This window comes from Labeo rohita, chromosome 4 (genome assembly GCF_022985175.1).
Source record: "Labeo rohita strain BAU-BD-2019 chromosome 4, IGBB_LRoh.1.0, whole genome shotgun sequence".
NCBI lineage: Eukaryota > Metazoa > Chordata > Actinopteri > Cypriniformes > Cyprinidae > Labeo > Labeo rohita.
The window spans coordinates 13,370,615-13,389,466 of NC_066872.1; the positions used below are offsets into that span (position 1 = coordinate 13,370,615).

At 31.3% G+C, this 18,852-nt stretch overlaps 1 protein-coding gene across 20 annotated transcripts in view; it reads left to right on the forward strand.

Annotated features, from left to right (window-relative positions):
• The window catches only part of LOC127164348 (NACHT, LRR and PYD domains-containing protein 3), a 1,126,570-nt gene that overhangs the window by 346,614 nt on the left and 761,104 nt on the right, over positions 1-18,852 (forward strand). For 17 of the 20 annotated variants that reach the window (XM_051108230.1, XM_051108231.1, XM_051108229.1 and 14 more), the window contains one exon: positions 170-1,231. The exons of the other annotated variants lie outside the window; for them this stretch is intronic. In XM_051108230.1, coding sequence (XP_050964187.1) covers positions 170-726 — 557 coding nt within the window. In that variant the 3' untranslated portion in view covers positions 727-1,231. Of the gene's footprint in view, positions 1-169; positions 1,232-18,852 lie in introns of those variants that run through there. 20 annotated transcript variants of the gene reach the window in all.

The window sequence follows — 18,852 nt, forward strand, 5'->3', positions numbered from 1 at the left end:
TTTCCTCATGGGGACCTTCCCCAAGGTCAAATTTTACTGGTATTACTATCCTTGTGGGGACATTTGGTCCCCATAACGTGATGAATACCAGGTGCACACACACACACACACACACACACAGCTGTAGTGATTGTTGTTGTGTTATAAATGTGTGTGTTCTTGTGTTCAGATGCCTGTTTTCTCACACTGGATCCAAACACAGCAAACACTCAACTCATTCTGTCTGAGGAGAACAGAACAGTGAGATGTGTGATGAGGAATCAGTCGTATCCTGATCATCCAGACAGATTTGATGTGTATCCTCAGGTGTTGTGTAGAGAGAGTGTGTGTGGACGCTGTTACTGGGAGATTGAGTGGAGTGGAAATGTGTATATATCAGTGTCATATAAGAGCATCAGGAGGAAGGGAGTGGATGTTAAATGTCGGTTTGGAGATAATGATCAGTCCTGGAGTTTGAACTGCTCTCGTGACAAATACACATTCAGACACAATAAGATAGTGACTGATCTCCCTGTGAAGCCCATCATCAGTAGAACAGGAGTGAATGATGATTATGATCATAATATCTATAGAATAGGAGTGTATGTGGATGTGAGTGCAGGAACTCTGTCCTTCTACAGCGTCTCTGACACAATGAGTCTCATCCACACAGAACAGACCACATTCACTCAGACGCTCTATCCTGGGTTTACTGTTTATCCTGGATCATCAGTGAAACTGTGTTGATGAATGAGAATAGACTGATGAGAGATTGTACCCATAATGCTTTGAGCTGATGATGAATCAGTAACAGTGAGATGTTATAGAGTCTCTTCATCACATGAATATGAACATGAATCAGAATAAATGTGTGTGATAAATCCTCATATAGACAGTAAGATCAGTGTGTGTGTAAGTATATTTGTGTTTTATTGTCGTGTCTCATCAATCATTTGTTTTATTATGATCAAAATCATCTTTCAGTTGAATACAAACATGATTCATGAACATGTCATTCATTTCTTTCTATTGTTTTTGCACATAAATAATAAAACACAGTCACAAATCAACCTGAAATCAGATTTTAATTGATGTTTGTATCATGAATATAATCAATTCCTCACAAGACTGAAATGAGTTTCTGACATTATAAAATATGACAATAATCACAGCATTTACTATAATACAATATTTTGTAAATACAGTAAAGTTGTATTATGGGATCTCCTTAAATAAAAAAGCTGTCAGAATATATTTTAAAATATTTTCGGAGTTTTAAAGTTAATGTGTTTTTTTTTTTTTTTTTCATATTTATAGAAACTATAAATATGAAGTTTATTATAAATATTATTATATTTCCAATCTTTTTTATTGGCATTTTGTCAGGAAAAATGTGTTTTAATCACAGTATATTTACAAAAATCATATTTTGTATTTATTATTTTTATTATTTGTACATTGAATTGATTTAAACAAGTATTGCCTTAGATATAATGCAAATATTACTTCAGCTGACATATTTGTATCAACACTTTGTATTAATTTAAATTATTTTAATTATAAATAAATAAATAAATAATAATAGCAATCAAAATATGAATTTAAATCTATTTAAATTATAACAAATCAATAAAAATAAGATTATTATGGTTATATTAATTAAATAAACAGTATGTATGCATGCATAAAATAATGTATTTAATAATAATAATAATAATAATAATAACAATAAATATTAATTTTATAATAAGTTTAAAAATATTAAAAAAATACCAAAAAAAAAAAAAAAAAAAAAAAAAAAAAAACACTGCAAAAAAAACCTAAATATAACAATAATCTTGTTGCACTAAAAAGAAAAAAAAAAAAAGTCAGTATTTTATAATAAAATAAAATTATTATTTTGGGTAATATTATAATGTAAATTATAACAAATAAGAAATACAAAAAATATATATTATGATTGCAATAATCATAACAACACAAATATCAATAATGTAATTGTAACGATTTAAAATCAAAACATTCGCAATATTTGCAAGGCTTTATTTATCGTCAATTTTTAAGGGTAATCGCCAAAATATAATTAATAAAATTATACTCATGCAAATAAAATGGCTGGCATTGCAATTATAAAGTATATCATAAATAATTTGTAAATTGAGAAAATAAAAAATAATTTAAATAACGATAAGAATTCGCGATGTCTAATTAAATACGCCTAAAATATACATAATGTTTTAGTAATGACAAACTTTGTATTTTTGGCTGAACATGGGTAAAAGGTGTCATAACTAGAACAACCGTTCGGATTGGGGCCACAAGCGCTATCGGTGAATAATGTATTAATTATATTTTTTATTTAAAATACAAAAACATTATTGCAATATTTATTCAACAAAAAGGCAATACAATTCTTCTATTTTTATTCAGTAAAAGCCAAAATATGAATTAATAAAATTATAAGATGATAATAAAATGTTGTAATTGCAATAATAATATTGTAATATAAATATATTGTAATAATCTTGTAAAATTGCATAGAACTGAGTAAAAACTCAATAATCATTATTAATAATAATAATAATAATAATAATAATAATTATAATAATTATTATTATAATAATAGGATTAAAATACTAAATGTTTTACTTTACAGCAATTGTTTTTAATGGATTTGTTAAGATTTTTAATAATAATGCAAAGCTCTTATTGTTATTATTATTATTATTATTATTATTGATTAATTGTAACTTATAATATTAAGGAAAATGTAATTACTATTTCAGATTTTATTATTATTATTATTTTATTATTATTATTATTATTATTATTATTATTAAACACTCCCTTTATATTTTACAGTACTGTTGGATTATTGCAATTGTAATATATTTCTTTGCTCATTTGTTATAATTAAAATAAAAATAATATTAAATATTATATATTTTATTATTGATATTATTATTATTAAATACTGAAATTTTATTTTACAGTGCAATATGATTACAGCAATAGTAAGAGTATTTATTTGTGTAATTTATATTTTTACAATAAAGTAAAAAATAATATTTTGTTTATTAATATAAATTGCAATAAAAAAGTAGTAATAATATATTAAAAATAACCAACATATTTAATATTTAGTGTTTTCATATTATATCATTTTAATTGTATTTTCCAGTTATTTTAATTAACGGTTATTATTATTAATAATTATTATAATAATAATAATAATAATAATAATAATAATAATTGATATTAATGTAAATATTACAACATAATTTGTTTTAAACTTTAATTATAAAATAAAATTCATATTTTATTTTATTATAATTATTAATAAATACTGACTTTTTATTGAAGATATATTAAACATTGTAATAATATTATTGCAATAATATTGAGTTTTTTATTTATTTATTATATTTATTTATTTGTTTAATTGTTGGTTGTCATTTCAATAAAATATAGTTCATATTTTATATTATTCATATTTTGTTATTATTATTATTATTGAATATTATTGATAACATGTCTTATATTTGTTATAATTTAAATTATAATAATTGCCAAAATATGAATTTTATTTTATTATTAAATACTGTTGCAGTTATCATATTGCTCTGTAAAATAAAATGTTAGTTTATAATTAATAATAATAATAATAATCGTTTCTTCTGTTGTTTTATAATAAGCATAAATAAATGTTATGATTGCAGTAATCCTATCACACTGTAAAATAAAAACTGAGAATTTAATAATAACCAAAATAATGTTATTATTTAAATTAAAACATTTACAATAATCCTGTTGCACTGTAAAATAAATTATTATTATGTACTAATCTTTTATTTACAGTACAATATGATTATTACAGTAGTCATTTTTAAATTGAGTTTAAATGTTATAATTTACAAATAAAGTAAAATTATATTTTGTTATTGGTGTTATTATTATTATTAACAAAATATTTAATATATTAAATATATAATTAATAAACAAATAAAACAAAAAACTATATGATTTGTATTTAACAATAACAATAATAATAACAGTAATGATTTATTATTATTTAAATGTTAGTAAATATTATTATTTAAATGGTAAATACAATTGCTTATAAAATAAAAAATAAAAATCAATCATAATATTGTTCATTTAAATAATTTATTTTAATATATTATATATATTGATATGTTTGTTAATATGTCTATTGCAATCATAACATATTTCTATATTTCTTATAATTTGTTATAATTTATAATAATAATAATAAAAATATGAATTTTATTTTATTATTAAATACTATTGCAGTAATACTATTGCACTGTAAAATAAAATGACACTATAACAATAATAATAATAATAATAATAATAATAATAATAATTTATTGTTTTATAACAATAAAGAAATGTTATGACTGGCGTAATCCAATTATACTGAAAAATAAAAAGTATTTAATAAAAACAAAATATATATATTATAATAATTTATAAGTTACTATTATAATAATGTTGTTGCACTGTAAAATAAAGCCATTATTATTATTATTATTATTATTATTATTATTATTATTATGTACTGACCTTTTATTTACAGTACAATATGATTATTACAGTAGTAATTTTTAAATTGAGTTTAAACAAAATGATATATTTAACAACAACAATAATGATTTATTATTATTTAAATGTCAGTAAATGCATTAAAATGGCACAATTGCTGTAAAATAAAGTCAGTATTTTAATTCTATTATTATTATTATTATTATTATTATTAATTCATATTGAGATTTTAATTTATATTATGTTTTTATTTATTTATATTATTGCAAATACAACATCTTTATGTTATTATCATCTTATAATAATAAAATAAAAATCATATTTTGGCTGATTTTTTATTTATTTTTTTTCTTGAATAAATATTGCAAAAATATTATTGCAATAATAATAGTTCATTTAAATAATTTATAATATATTATATAATTGATATGTTTGTTAATATGTCTATTGCAATCATAACATATTTCTATATTTCTTAGACTATTTGTTATAATTTAAATGATAATACCTAAAAATCTGAATTTTATTTTATTATTAAATACTATTAAATACTATTGCAGTGTAAAATAAAATTACACTATAAAAATAATAATAATAATTTATTGTTTTATAACAATAAAGAAATGTTATGATTGGAGTAATCCAATTATACTGAAAAATAAAAAGTATTTAATAAAAACAATATATATATATATTATTAAATTATAAGTTACTATTATAATAATCTTGTTGCACTGTAAAATAAAGTCAGTATTATTATTATTATTATTATTATTATTATGTACTGACCTTTTATTTACAGTACAATATGATTATTGCAATAGTAATTATTTAATTGAGTTTAAATGTTATGATTTTTGTTGTTGTAAAATTATATTTGTTATTGGTGTTATTATTATTAACAACATATTATTATTTTTAATGTATTTTAAATATACCAATAAACAAATCAATAAAAACTATTTCAGTATTTTACAACAACAACAAAAACAATATTTTATTATTATTATTTTTTAAATATCAATAAATCCATTAAAATGGTAGAACTGCTGTAAAATAAAAAGTCAGAACTTTAATTATATTATTATTATTAATATTATTATTCAAAATCATATGTAGGGTAATAAAATAAAATAAAATAAAATTTAGAATAAATATTGTTAATAAAATAAAATAATAATTAAATAAGTATAAATACTAATTAATATTGCAATAGTACTATATATAATACTAATTTAAATAATACATTTATAATCAGTGTTGGGGAAAGTTACTTTTAAAAGTAGTGTTACAATTTTGCTTTACTCCTTGAAAAAGTAACTAATTACGTTACTTAGTTACTTTTTATGGAAAGTAATGTGTTAAATTACTTTTGTGTTACTTTTTAAATCTGGGCAGGACTTGATTCTTTGTTTTTAATATAAAACAATTCTAATATAAAAGTCCTTTTACACCAAAAGTGAAATGAATGGAATTAAACACTGGAAGCGCTCGTCGAAGCAGTGTATCGATTCTTCCGGTTATGTATATTTTTCAATATGCTGTAATCACTAGTTGAGGATGAGGATTAGTGGAGGATGATTTCAAAATCCGGACATTTTCAGAGACAGGCGAAAAAATGTTCTGATCATTACTGTGCACACAATTTTACAAACTCAACAGAGTTTTAATCCAACGTACCGATCTGAGAAACCCAGGACTCGTAAACATGCGTGATTTCACCACAGTCAATGATGATCACAATCAACATATTTATTCATATGTATTGACATTTTAGTCCTTATTCTGTAATGTTTCATTCACAGTCATTTCACTATGTATGCCAAAATTATGAATTTATACTTAAAGTCACGCTGTCAACGCGTTATACTGTTTAAGATTTTACTACATATTTACTCTAGTAAATCCATGGTTAATGTAGTAAGGGTGTTTATCAGTAAAATCTATTTCAATGTAAACGGGTATAAAATATGATGAGAGAAACATTGTTAATGAGAAGATCAAACTGACTGCAGCAGGTTAAATGTATTTATTATTCAGATGCACATCTGGAAGAGAAATATATTAATAGGAACATTTCAGCAGGTGATATGAGATGTAGGACTAAACATCCTCTGTTTGGAAATGCAAACTCCACGTGAACGTGCTCCCGCCTCATATTTCAGAAGGACCTTCATTCATCCCACACATCTCATCCGTGTTGTGTCAGGAAATGGTGAAAACTGAGGCAGTGTGTCATTGTTTAGAATAAAAGCAGCCAAACACACTGCAGTAACAGCGGCCAAAGAAAGGAAAGACACGATTCTCCATTAGTTTTCATTGTGTTGTGATGGGACCGGAAGTGGGGAGACACTGCTTCACTTACCGGATACAGGACGTGAGATAAAGGTCCATTCACCTCAGACTGAAAAAACAGTTCATTTATGCAGGAGAAGATCACTCTTCAGATATAAAAAATGAAGCACAAATGTTCGTTTATCTAAAGTCATTTTTGATTATTAGTTTGGTTGAACTGCATCATTGAAGTTCAGCAGCAAAGACACTGGTTAATAAAATGGGAATAAATACATAAAGGATATTTGTTTTATTTAACATATTTAATTATTGCAGGTTTGAGTTTACATTTCACTGTTTTTATTCATTTTGAGGAACTGAATCTGTTTTTTTTTGAGTGAGATGAATTAATGCATGTTCACATTTAGTCTAGAAAACAGTAACATCATGTTTACTCTCAATTTCCCCACAGGACTTGACAATTTCTATATTTCTTATCATATTTGTTATCATTTAAATGATAATAATAGCTCAAAATATTAACTAATATTAATATTAATTTTATTTTGTTTTTTTAGTTTTATTTTATTATTAAATACTATTGCAGTAATCATATTGCACTGTAAAATAAAATGGCAGTGTATAATAATAATAATAATAGTAAAAAATCAATGACGTCAAGGCTGTAATGTCATTGGTTATTAAGGAACATGTGATCCAAGTTACCGTTACGCTTTCTCCAATTTGAACATAATGTCAATACAGAGTACCAGTAAAAATTACATATATTATGTGAAAAGGATCAAAAAGAAAGGAAAAGGAAAAATAAATAAATAAATAAATAAAAGTGTAAATAGGGGTCTTTTCATCCCTCTTCATGTAAATCAAGTTTTCTTATTATTTCAACAAGTTTCTGGGCCTTTTTACCTCTCATATATTCTAAAGACGGAAAGTAATTATAGAGAAAGTCTTTTTTAAAAACAGAAAAATAAGGTTTTGTCTTCTTACATTTGCATTTGTGAAGAAAAATTTTGCCCAGAATCAGCATTATATTAATGAAAAAATCATTCGTTTTATCACCTAAAATTATTCCGAACATAATGTGGTTTCTAGGGCTGAACGATATATCGTTATCGTATCTATATCTAGATATGAACTTTCAAGATATTACTATCGAAAAAAGCAACGATATAGACGATATAGATTTCCCCTCTCCGCGCTCGCCCCGCCCTGCATACAACTCTGGCAGTCACACAACGAACATCAGTTTTACGAGTGCCCTTGAATGCACCGCTAAAGACAGCGCGCACACACTACAGAGACAGCGGAGAAATTAAAAAGAAAGAAAATGAGTGCGGGAGATAATGCGGCCGGTGGTAGTGCAGAATCTGACTTGGTGCCAAAACATAAATCATCTTCCACTATTTGGAGGTATTTTGGATTCAGAAAAGACGATGTAAACCAGAGTGACGTGTTGTGCAGGTCGTGCTTAACAAAAATTGCGACTAAGCAAGGTAGCACAACAAACATGTTTCACCACCTGAAACAACACCATCGCGTGCTGCATGAAGAGTGCATGACAATGAGAGAAACACCGGGGACTTCTCAGTCATCCCAAAATAAGCCAAAGCAAAGTTTGATTGCTGACGCGTTCAGTAGCGTTACGCCGTACGAGTCGACGTCCACCAGACACAAAGAAATTACAGACGCTATAACATACCACATTGCAAAAGACATGGTACCTGTGTACACAGTCTCAAAAGAAGGCTTTAAAAAAAATGGTTCGGACGCTGGACAAGCGTTATAAAATACCATCCCGAACACATTTTAATCAAGTGGCCATTCCGAAACTTTATAATGAGTGTAAAAAAATGTGTTGAATCCGAGCTCCGTGAAATCGATCATTTCGCCACAACCACGGACCTGTGGACGAGCCGGACAACTGAACCATACATAAATTTAACAGTCCATTTTATCACAACAAACTTCGAACAAAGAGTACAAGACCCGCTGTCTGCAGACATCATTCTTCCCCGCGGAGCATACCGGGGATAATATAGCGGAGGAGACGAGAGGTGCGTTAGCAGACTGGAAATGTAATTTATTTTTTTGGTAATTTATGTTAATGTTGATGACTGGCAGTGAGTTCTTAAAAATAAAACTACACTTTCCAAATTTTTTTGTATTATGATGTTTTTATTTTTCTGAGAAATGCTTGGTTTTCACCGAACCCGTAGTCATATCGTATCGTATCGTATCGATATCGAGATATCTGGCATGAAAATCGAGATATGAAATTTTGTCCATATCGTTCAGCCCTAGTGGTTTCTAACAAAATTGGGCAGTGACTGGATTTTTGTCTCCAACCAATAAGACATATTTTCCCAGAAAATTCTGCAATACACACAAAAAAAGAAAAGATGATCAGTTGTCTCAATACAGGCATTTTCTTCAAAATGAACCCGGTGTCTTAAAAACTCACCCGAGGGATATACACCATTAAATATTTTGAAATGAGTTTCCTTTGCTTTAGAAGCCACTGGAAAGCTAATATATTGTGTCCGTAGTTTTTTAATAGTTGGTTTATCATAACTTTGCAAAATATTGTTGTGGTATAAAGATATTGGATATAGTACAGAATTGAAACAAGAGCGAATCATTTTGTTGGGAAGCACTGCTTTGAGGTCGTTACCATTAAAGAGAAGTGATGGGAGTTCACATGACCCATCTGGAATGTTGACAATAGTGTTTTGTACTAGACCTATAAGACTTTTTGGAATGGCCTTTAAAACACGCTCAAATTGCTTATGTTCACAGTGCAAACTGTATTTGGAACAGAAGTCACTAAAAGATAACAAACTCCCATCGTCATTCATCAAATGATGAACTGACCAAACACCCTTTTCAAGCCAATCAAGATTACATAGAGACTTATACCTAAACACAATAAACCTACTGTTCCATATTGGGGTTCTGTGTGGAGTGAAATTGTGATTATATAGTAATTTCCAATACAGCAAAATTTGTTGGTGAAAGGCAGATAATTTGATTGGTAATCTGGAGACAGTAAAGTCACATCTTAGTAGGAAATCAATTCCACCCAGCTTTTTAAATAAGCTTCTGGGAATACAAAACCAAAAATTATTTTCATTTGTTATAACATTTTTGAGCCATTTAACCTTTAACATACCATTTATACAAGAAAAATCGAAGGCTTGCAATCCACCATTTTCTTGTATAAGTTAATATAATGTACACGTTTTCTCCATATAAAGTTGAAGTTAATTTGGTTAATGGTATTAATAGCTTTATTTTAGATAGAAAGACAAGATGCAGGATAGATACACCTAGCCAAACTCTCCATTTTAGTTAAATAAATTCTACCAAAAATGGACAAATCCCGCTGCGTCCATGCATCAAGTCTACCTCTACGTTCATTCCATCTGTCCCAGACATTTTGCTTTTCCATCATCATGATCTCGTCTTTAGAAATGTGTACGCCTAAATATTTGACACTTGACTTAATTGGAATATTAAATGCAGTTTTAAGGGGGCAATCATGTATGGTAATAATCTCACATTTGCCAATATTAAGTTTTAAACCTGAAAATGTTGAAAAATAATTAACTCAATCTCAATTGCTTTAGGAATCTGATCAAGAGTTTTTTTAAATAATGTGGTGTCGTCAGCCAATTGACTAATCACAAGGTCCTGTTCAAACACGTTTAATCTTTCAATTTTTGAATTTTTAATAAGGAGAGCCAACATTTCTGTAGCCAAAATAAACAATGAAGGCGAGATGGGGCAGCCTTGTTTAACTCCCCTCTTGATATCAAATCTAGGTGAAGTACCTGTTGGTGGGGCAACTAAACTATTAGTTTTTGTATAAAATAACTGAATAACCTTACAAAAATTCTCACCAAACCCATACATTTGCAAACACTTAAAAATAAAGGAATGCTCTAACATATCAAAAGCTTTGTAAAAGTCTAGAAATAAAATAACTCCATCATCCACAATTTCTCGATTATACTCTAGCAAGTCCAAAACTAGTCGAATATTATTATGTGTAGACCGGTCTCTAATGAATCCAGTTTGTGTCTCCCCAATTTTTGATAAACCTAATTTTAAACGATTATTATAAATATGGGTCATTTCTAGTCATTGTTTAGTAAGGTTATAGGTCATAAGTTATCCAAAAATCTAGAGTCTTTTCCTGGTTTGGGAATAAGTATTATTAGTCCTTGTCTTATTGAACTACGCAAAACCAAATTTTTAATCATTTCCTGAAAAGCTGCAAAAAGAAATTCCCTTAACGAATCCCAAAAATGACGATAAAAGTTAGACGTAATACCGTCTGGTCCATCTAATGATAAACACATAACAGCAGAGTCAAGCTCCTCAATTGTTAATTCTGCATCACATATCATTTTGTATTGTTCATCTATATGAGGAACAAATTAATTCTTTATTCTTTTCAAAGAGGGGATTAGGGTCTAAAATTGAAGAGGACAATGAGTATGGATTTTGATAAAAGTTAGCAGTTTCTTTTGCTATTAATTGCATATCGGAGCATTCTATCCCATCAATCATTAAAGTTTTAACAGAATTTCTTTCTCGACGCTTTTTTTCTAACCTACAAAAATAAGCCGAGCTTTTCTCTCCTTTTTCCATCCGCTTAGCTCTTGATCTTATATATGCCCCTTTAGCTTTCCTCATATAGATTTCATCCAACTGTGACTGCAAAAATAACAATCTTGATTTATCATCCTCTGTTAAACTTACTTTGTTAGAGTATTCATTTATTTCTTTAATGATAGAGGTCTCTTCTATAACATAATATTTATTAAACTGTTTACTGTAAGAAATAGAGAATTGACGAATTTTGTATTTAAAGAATTCCCATTTACTTGTCCAAGAATCCAGACTATCATCATTAACAATACTTAAAATTGTGTCTTTAACCAATATTGCATAATCTTCTTTTCCAAGAAGATTAGAGTTAAATTTCCAATAACCCTTGTTCCGGAAAGGTTTATTTTTATGATTTATTCTCAACTCAATTGAACAGTGGTCTGTAAGGGGAGCCGCTAATATACTGGATATTGTTTGATAGTGCAAAAAGCTATGAGCAATTAACCAAAAGTCAATTCGAGACTTGCTAGAGGCATCAGATTTAAACCAAGAAAACTGTCTCTGATCAGGGTTTGATTCACGCCAGGGATCTATTAAACCTTGATTATCTAGCAATAATGAATTATAATTATGTACATCATATTTAGTCGGTGACCTATCTAACCACTCATCATACACCATATTAAAATCACCACCCAATATCACAAAGTCAGTAACATACTTTGTTTTCATTCCTCTAATATCAATGACATTTCTGAAATTAAAAGTTTGTTTTGAGATACATTGTTGTAACCATACACATTTCCTAAAACAATGCAACAATTTTCAAGTTTTTGAATACAAAATAACCAGTGTCCATCTAAACTGGATCTGGACTCAATAAGTTTCCCAGGAAAATTGTTAAAAAGAAAAGCAACACCACCTGAGTGAGTTGTGCCATGGGCAAATAAAATTGGTTCACCCCGCTGATCAGACCAAAAGGTACGATCACTGCCACTTGAATGAGTTTCTTGTAACAGAATACACTGAGCTTTTCTCTCCTTACAAAACAAAAAAGTAGCTTTTCTTTTGGTATTGTCTCTTAGACCCCTAACGTTCAGCGAAAGAAAAGAAATACAGCTATTAAACTGAAGCATGGAACAAGTATAACAGTATTAAGAAAAACACAAACTATCCCTCTTATAATGTCAAGTAGAGACAAAATGATCGTTTCATATACAGTTCTCACTACTCACAGACTCTTCATTTCAAAGAGTACTCAGTCGGCGTTTTTAGCTGCAGATGAAATTAGACGGCCGTCGATGTATCCTAGGGGACCACGATAGTACGCCTTCTTACCGGCACTTCTGGCTTCTTGGATGAGCAGCCAAAGAGCTGCACGCGCACTCCGGTCCTCAGGTGTGAGATCCTCCACGAACCTGATTCCATGGTCAATGCATAGCTGAGGATTCTTTGTGAGCTTCCAAAATTCGTCTCGGTATCTTCGCATGGTGAACTGAACAATCATTTGACGGTGTTTTCCATTTCCTTTTTCCCAAGCCGGTGAACAGAATCGACAACATCCTCCAACTTCTGTGCCAAGTGCGGGGCTATGTTACCCAAAAGTTCAATCGCCTCTTTCCGTGCATCCTCATCAGCAAGCTCTTTCAACCCTTTAATGAGCAGATTCCATCTCCGCTTATAACGCTTCAAGTCCTCACTGGATTTCACAAGAGCTGCTGCTTGCTTTTCCAGGACTCCACATTTTTGCTTGCATTCCTTAATCTCCGCAACATTAAATTCGACCGACTTGGATATGGTCGCAATCATGATGCTGTTCTGTTTAAGTTTATCTGCGATATCCTCCAATTTTTTGTCTTGAGAGTCCAAACCTCGCTGTTAAAGAGTTAATTGCCTGAAGCAAGACTGCATTGGAAATGTCCGTGTCTTCTGTTTAGCCTTCTTTGGGAGATTTTTGATTGGAGTAATATAAGAGGCATCCCGTCGTCTTTCCTTGATATTTTCTCGACCGTAAATGTGATCCATGGGTACACTTTGGGCTCTGGTTGCTAAATGCGCCATATTTTCCCGTATGTTTTAGGTTATCTTAACGAGTAAACTAATTGCAAGTGCAATCGTGATGTTTAATTAGCCAATTGAATTTGTGAGGCCGGTGGTAGCAATAACTCATGTGAGTTTACATTCATCTGCCAGAGCTCAGCAAAACATGTGCGCCTAGCTCGCCATCTTACCGGAACTTGCGCTTTCTCCAATTGAATTTCGCCTATGCACGATCACTTCTGTGTTTGGTCTCAGTCCACTGAGTTACATCCGGTGCAGCACCGGAAGACATTTTCGCTATTGGCGAAAAATGCCGTGTATAATAACTGTATAATAACAAAAAATAACTGTGTGAAAATGCTGTTTACAAGAGCTTCCCTGGATAACTGTGAATGACGTTAATCGTATCGTGAGGCAATCAGCTCAACAGTAAGAAAGAGAAGGGCTTCAAATGATATATTTAGAGTTACATCGACAATTTTGAGGGTGAGAATTCTCATGCTATAATGTTATACGAATATCGATTCTAGCCATCTCCGTTTCTCACAGTTTATATGTCTTTGAATTATTTGTATTTATTTATTTATTTATTTATTTATCTATCTATGTAGTTACAGTTTATGTACATTGTTAGTATCTTATGTGATTTTTTTTTTTATTATTAATATACATTTTGGATTTTACTTTATGAACGTTACTAACTATAAGTAATATCTCAGTTTCTAGTAAGGATCAGGTGACAGGAGAGATCTGCGTGAGGGCGACATGTTTCAGGTCGATGAGGAAGTCAGAGAAGCCCATAGTTTGGGAGTAGGAGGACACAATCAAGACTTTAGCTAAGCAAAGTTAACATTTTTTTTTTTTTTTGTCAAATATCTTTATTGAACATTTTTCAAATTTAACAAAACACAAAACAAAAATACACATAACAGGCCACAAAAAAAAAAGGAAAACATTTTTTAAGATATTCAGAATACATAAATTAATAAAAAGAATAAATAGATAAATAAAAATAAAATAATTAAAAAAAAAAAAATAGGTAAAGCATAATGTTAGCACAATACCAAGTCAAAATCCTATGCACTCACTTGAGGTACTTGGGGAGGAAAACCTTTCCACAGAATAGTTGACAAATCAGTCTCTAAATTGCTAATATAAGGCTTCCAAACATTATAGAACTGACCTGGTCTGCCATTACCTAAACATGTTAAATATTCCAGCGGGATTAGTTCCATTAAAATCTTGTGCCATCCCGAAATAGTCGGAGCCTTATCGCTTATCCATCTCAATAATATATTTTTCCTGGCTGCAAACGTAAGCAGATTGTAAAGTCTCTTTTCGTTGGATAAAATCAAAGATTGATCCGGTAGACCAAGGATCAAAAATACAGGATCCATAGCCAACTCCTTGTCAAAAAGAATGCAGATACAATCTTGGCCCAGTATATTTGTAACTGATTACATGACCAGAGACAATGAGTGAGAGTGCCAATTTGTGTTTTGCACTGAAGGCATAGAGGTGATTGGGCATTGTTAAATGTATGTCTACGGTTTGGTGAGATATGCAACCTGTGCACAATTTTGAATTGTATTGCTTTGGCACGGTTACATACTGAGATAGATTTGGCATATTTCCAGATATCATCCCATTCTTCCTCACATATAGAGACTGAAAGTTCCCTTTACCAAGCAGATCTAGTATTCAAAACCACTTGTTTCTCAAATGTACCACTAAGTACTTTATATAACAAACTCACAGACTTCTTTCCGGGTATTTGAAAAATACACTTTTCTGTAGGAGACAGACTTCTATTAGTACATAACAAGGTATCCTTCAAAATATAGCTCCTAATTTGTAAAAAAACGAAAGAAGTCCTGTTGTGATAATTGATATTTTTGTCTCAAATCCTCAAAAGACATTAGGCCTCCTTCATCAAACACATCCTGAAGCCGAGAAATACCTTGGTTTTCCCAAAATCTAAACCTCCCATCAGATCTGCCTGGAGGGACGTTCGGATTATTCACAATTGGCGTGAGGGCAGAAGTTATTAATGATTAAAACGATTAATGGCCCTCCATGCCTTAAGTGTAATTACAGTTACAGGGTTTTCACAGTTTTCCAGTAAAAATTTAGTTTTTTTAAAAAATAGTAGATCTTTTAGGGGAATTTTTGACAGTGATTGCTCAAGGTCCAACCAGGTAGAAGAATTATCGAGATCAACCCAGTCAGAAATATATCTTAAATGTGCAGACCATTGATATAGCTTAATATTGGGTAAATCCAGTCCTCCGATTGAACCTGGTAATTGCAGTGCAGAAAACTTTAATCTTGGTCTGCGCTTGCTCCAAATAAAAGAGGAAAGCCAGCCATTTACATCTTTTAAAACTTTTTTAGAAAACAGAATAGGTATCATTTGAATTGGGTGCAAAAGCTGGGGAAGGACGGTCATTTTTATTAGAGCCACTCTACCCAACCACGAAATAAGTAGTGTGTGCCATCGGTTTAAATCCTCTCTAATTTTACTAAACAATGGGGAGAAATTATCTTTGAATAAATTTTTACACGTAGGGCTAACGAAAATACCCAAATATATAAATCCTCCAGGAGACCATCTAAATGGAAATGAGGGGTTAATATTTGGCATTGCCTTCATGGAACCAACAGGCATAGCCTCTGATTTACTAAGATTAATTTTGTATCCTGAGAACGTGCTTGTTACATCCACACCAGGCTCCACCCTCACTACTTCACAACGATCGCTGTCACCTGAGTACTAACCAGACACACCTGTCGTCACCACCTGATCTCACTCTTCACGACCATATATATACACACACACCAGTTCAGTCAGTGTCCAAGCTCGTATTCGCGAAAGTGGACTCATGTGTGCTCCTAACGGCTACTATACTTACCTGTTACCTTCCCTGTTTCCTCCTAGTGTGCTCCGTGACCCTCCGTGTTTCTCCAAGTGCTCGGGATTCCCTCCTCGTCCTCGTTTGGTCTGTGGTGTGTGTGGTTGTGGTCATCTCGTCTCCTATCCTCCAGTTCGTCATCCTTCTGAAAGGGAAAAGACTGTTTAAACTTCCTAACGTGATTCTTCAGTTATTTCTGTTCCTAAAGTTCCTTACCTATTATTTGATGTCGAACTCGTCCTGTTAAATAAACTTTATTTACATTCACTTACCACGTTGTTCAGTCCACTCCTTACAGTGCTGAAAAACTAATGGATTGTGTAGTTGAGTTAAAAAATTGGATGACAAGTAATTTCTTACTGCTAAATTCTGAAAAAACAGAGGTGTTAGTTATTGGGCCTAAAACCTCAGCGTGTAATAACCTACAACACTGTCTAATACTTGATGACTGTTCTGTCAATTCTTCGTCATCAGTTAGGAACCTAGGTGTGCTATTTGATGGTAATCTTTCCTTTGAAAACCACATCTCTAGTATTTGCAAAACTGCATTTTTCCATCTCAAAAATATATCTAAACTACGACCTATGCTATCAATGTCAAATGCTGAAACATTAATTCATGCGTTTATGACCTCATGGTTAGATTACTGTAATGCTTTATTGGGTGGTTGTTCTGCTCGCTTAATAAACAAACTCCAGCTGGTCCAAAATGCAGCAGCTAGAGTTCTTACTAGAACCAAAAAGTATGATCATATTAGCCCGGTTCTGTCAACACTGCACTGGCTCCCTATTAAACATCGTATAGATTTTAAAATCTTGCTAATTACTTACAAAGCCCTGAATGGTTTAGCTCCTCAGTACCTGAGCGAGCTCCTATCACATTATAGTCCCTCACGTCCGCTGCGTTCTCAAAGCTCTGGCAATTTGATAATACCGAGAATATCAAAATCAACTGCGGGCGGCAGATCTTTTTCTTATTTAGCACCCAAACTCTGGAACAATCTACCCTACAATGTTCGGGACGCAGACACACTCTGTCAGTTTAAATCTAGATTAAAGACACATCTCTTTAACCTTGCCTACACATAACAAATCAACAAATTCCTATAATTCAAATCCGTTAAAGGATTGTTAGGCTGCACTAATTAGGTCAACCGGAACCGGGAACACTTCCCATAACACCCGATGTACACAGTGCATCGTCAGAAGAATGGCATCTACGCTAATATTAGTCTGTTTCTCTCTTATTCCGAGGTCACATTAACCACCAGATCCAGTCCGTATCCAGATCAGATGGTGGATCAGCACCTAGAGACGACCTCTACAGCCCTGAATGTCAGCGGAGTCCACATCAACTAGATGAGGCCCAGAGACGGATCCACAGTGAAGACCACATCACCTAGACGGCTGTCGGCACAGGACCACGGGAACTTTTGGCCAGAGGAGAACTGGCCCCCGACTGAGCCTGGTTTCTCCCAAGGTTTTTTTCTCCATTTGTCACCGATGGAGTTTTGGTTCCTTGCCGCTGTCGCCTGTGGCTTGCTTAGTTGGGGACACTTTCTCTTAACACAATATTGCATTTTATTTTATTATTTCTGATTAACTACCTTTACCTAAAATGTGAGTGTTTAATGTTGCCTTTGGCATTGTTGATGTACTGTTTCCCATTTAATACTGTACAGCCGCCTTGTCACTATTCTGTATTGTTAAAGGCGGTATATAAATAAAGGTGACTTGACTTGACTTGACTGAAGGTATTAATGATATTGAGAAGAGATGGTACTGAAGAGTCAGGTTTTGAAAGGAAAATGACCACATCATCTGCATAAAGTGCCAACTTATGGTGCCTTTCTTTAGTCTGCAAGCCTTCAATTGAGGGCTCAGTTCTGATTGCTTCAGCTAGGGGCTCAATAGCCAGCGCAAAAAGCAGGGGTGAAAGTGGGCACCCTTGTCTAGTTCCTCTATATAATGAAAAACTTGCTGATCTGGAACCATTTGTAAGAACGAAAGCTTTAGGCTCATCATATAATACTCTAACCCATCTAATGAAAGCATCACCAAAATTAAATTTCTCCAAAACAAAAAATAAATATGACATTCAATACGGTCAAATGCTTTCTCTGCATCGAGAGAAAGTATTAGCCCATCAATCTTCCGCTGTTTATAGACTTGTATAACATTAAGGAGACGTCTCATGTTATTGCAAGAAGAGCGGCCTTTTATAAAACCTACTTGATCATCTTTAATAACATCTGTTATTACGTTCTCCAAACGAGAAGCTAAGATTTTGGCTAACACCTTCCTATCTACATTTAATAGAGATATAGGTCTATATGAGGAGCAGGCTTCGGGAGGTTTACCTTTTTTTAGTATAAGGGAAATATTAGCTTCTCTTAGAGATTCAGGGAGCTGCCCACTTCTATATGAATGATTAAACATATTAAGCA